Source organism: Pteropus vampyrus, unplaced genomic scaffold, assembly GCF_000151845.1.
Source record: "Pteropus vampyrus isolate Shadow unplaced genomic scaffold, Pvam_2.0 Scaffold1831, whole genome shotgun sequence".
NCBI classification, from domain to species: domain Eukaryota; kingdom Metazoa; phylum Chordata; class Mammalia; order Chiroptera; family Pteropodidae; genus Pteropus; species Pteropus vampyrus.
Window position 1 is genome coordinate 10,552 of NW_011890612.1, and position 2,875 is coordinate 13,426.

At 53.6% G+C, this 2,875-nt stretch overlaps 1 protein-coding gene across 1 annotated transcript in view; it reads right to left on the bottom strand.

The window, feature by feature from the left end:
- The window catches only part of LOC105310276 (kazrin-like), an 8,160-nt gene extending 7,984 nt beyond the window's left edge, over positions 1-176 (bottom strand). Inside the window, exon 1 of the mRNA XM_011386465.2 lies at positions 17-176. Within this exon, the coding sequence (XP_011384767.1) occupies positions 17-151 (135 nt within the window). The 5' untranslated portion in view covers positions 152-176. The remainder of the gene's footprint in view (positions 1-16) is intronic.
- Between the last annotated feature and the right edge of the window lie 2,699 nt (positions 177-2,875).

Here is a 2,875-nt window from a genome sequence, read left to right on the forward strand (position 1 = left end):
GGGGGCGGGGCCTGACCTTGCGGTGCTGCTCGTAGTTGCGGATGAAGTCGCGGAGCTGCTCCTCGCGGCTCTCCAGCGTGGCGTACAGCTGCTGCATCTGGCTCACCAGGTCGGTCTTCTCCCCCTTCAGGCGCTTCCGGTCGGCTTTCATGGCTGCGGGCAGAGGGGCGCGTTAGTTCCCGGGGTCCTAGCTTTCTGCCAGCCCCGAATGCCGGGAAGGGATCTTATTCCTACTCCTTCAAGAGATGAGGAGACAGGGTTCATTCAAAGAGATGACATTTCTCTCCCAAGCTCCCATGTGACTCAGGGGCATTCCCAGGATTCGAACCCAGGCCCGTCTGGCTCCAGAGTCCCTATTCTCAGCCTCTCAGTTTTATTGATCCAACTGGGGGAGTAAGTCCGTCATTAAACGAAGTCCTCGATTAAATGTCTATCCCTGCCCTAAAGTGGCTATGTCCCCAGTATGAAAAAACTAGAGGCCTGGTGATCCTGTGACCCCCACGGCCCAGGAAGCCGACGGGGCCTTAACACTTGTCCCTGCTGAAATGAGCCCACTAGAGCCCACCAGACTTCCCAGCCCGTCATCTGCCCCACGGCCGCCACAGTGAAAAGCACTGGATTAAAATCACGAAGCAAGGTATGACACCAAAAGCATGAGCAACGGAAGAAAAATGGATAAATTAAACTTCATTAAAATTAAAGACTTTTGTGCTTCAAAGGACACCATCAAGCAAATAAAAAGACAAGCCAGGGAATGGGAGAAAATGTTTGCAAATCACAGATTTGATAAGGAGCTTCTATCTGGAATATATAAAGAACTCTTACAGCTCAATCATAAAAAGGACAAATAACCCAATTTAAGAAATGGGCAAAGGATCTGGATAGGCGCCTCTCCAGGAAACGGCCAACGAGCCCATGAAAAGGTGCCTGACATCAGCAGTCAGCAGGGAAACGCAAATCAAAACCAGAGCGAGATACTACTCCTCACTCACTACGATGGGTCAATTAAAAAAGACAGCGCCAGGTGTCGACGTGGATGTGGAGAAACCGGAACCTTCACACAGCGCTGGCGGGCACGGAACACGGAGCAGCCGCTGTGGGAAGCAGCTCAAGTGATGAAACGTAGCTCCCCATACGACCCAGCAATTCCACTCCTAGGCACGTACCCAAGAGAAATAAAAATGTACGTCCACACAAAAACGTGTGGACAAATGTTTAGAGCAGCATTAATCACAGTAGCCAAAAGGTGAAACAACTCAATGGACACCAACTGACGAATAAATCTAAAAAATGTAGCATATCCATACAATGGAATATTATTTGACAATAAAAGTAATGATTCATGCTACGATATGAATAAACCTTGAAGATATGCTAAGATGAATAAGCCAGTCGCAAAAGGCCACATAGCGTATGACTCTATCTCTATGAAATGTCCAGAATAGGAAACTCTATGAGATGGAAAGTAGATTAGTGGTTGCCTAGGGCTGGGGGTAGTGGGAGGGGTGGGGGCTGGGGATGGAGAAGTGGGTGCTTTGGGCTTGGAGTTCCTTTTTGAAGAGTGATGAAATGTTCTAATATAGACTGCGATGATGGATACACAACTTTGTGAGCATAATAAAACCACTGAATTATGCATTGTAACTGGGAGAATCACATGCTAGGTGAATTAGCATTCAATCAAGTGTTACACACACGGTGCCATGCGCTCCAAGCAGCCTCCTGGGATGGCCGCGTGACTTTTGCTCCCTCCAGACCCTCAGGACACTGTTTCTGGCAGTCGGAGCGAAGCTGACAAGCCCAGGCTCGTGCAGGAGGCTCCAGCAGCAGGGTGGGCTCCACTGCCTTTCCAGACTCTACGTTGCGCTGTCTCTGCAGCGAAGCCCCCGACACCTGAAGGTAGCCGAGGGCAGTGACACGGGGCAGGCGACGGCTGGGCTACCTCATCTTGTCCTGGATGTCCAACTCTGCAAACAGCCTGACAATATGAGGAAGCGTGGCCCAGTGCCCAACAGCAGCTGACATCCTGCCAGACCCCCGGGGTTGGTGCGGGGGCGCCCCCATCCCCCCGCACTTTGCCCTCCCCTTCCTCCTGTCCCGGGTAGAGCGGGGCGGAGGCACATCATCTGGGGCCATGTCATCATGTGTGAGGAGCCATGCAGAGACCCACGCAGTGGGGTTCTGGGGTCTAGGGCGGCTCTTTAAACTCCAGCTTTGAGCTTCCTGGCTCCCAGAGTTGGACTTGAACTCTTCATGGCCAGCTTGGCGGAGCAGCAACTTAGGTCACCGTGGCCAGAATTCCAGGCCTGCTGGGCTGGAACCTCAAAGGGCCAGGGCAGAAGAGCCCATGGAGGGGGGACTCATTTGCTTCTCTCCCCTGTCAGGCAGGGGATGGCCCCATGGGGCCCTGGGTTCGGGGCAGGAGGGAGAGGGGGCAGAGCTGGGCTAGTTTGGGGCCCTGCAGCCTAACATGGTGTGGCCACGTTACCAGTGAACACCATTTTAAGAAAACCCAACACCTTAAGATGGAATCTGGTCAGAAGGAATCTTACGGAAGGACAGGGGCCCAGCGGTCACTGAGGAAGCAGACATCCACTTGCCCTCTCTCCTTCCGTCCCAGCTGTGTTCCCGTGACAGGTGGGTGCGTGGGTGGGTATACCCATCATCCCGTTTTACAGAAGAGGCAACTGAAGCCACAGCGGCAGGAGCTGGCGGAGCTGGCACCTAACTCAGTGTTAGGGACGTTTCAGACTAGTGGGGCCCAAGAATGCGAGGGAAGTGAGGCCCAGGGAGATGGCTCCTAGGGAGGCCGCTGACTCGACCACAGTGACCAGGGGAACCTCGGGCGGGCCCTCTGCCCCAGTGGAGGGAAGGT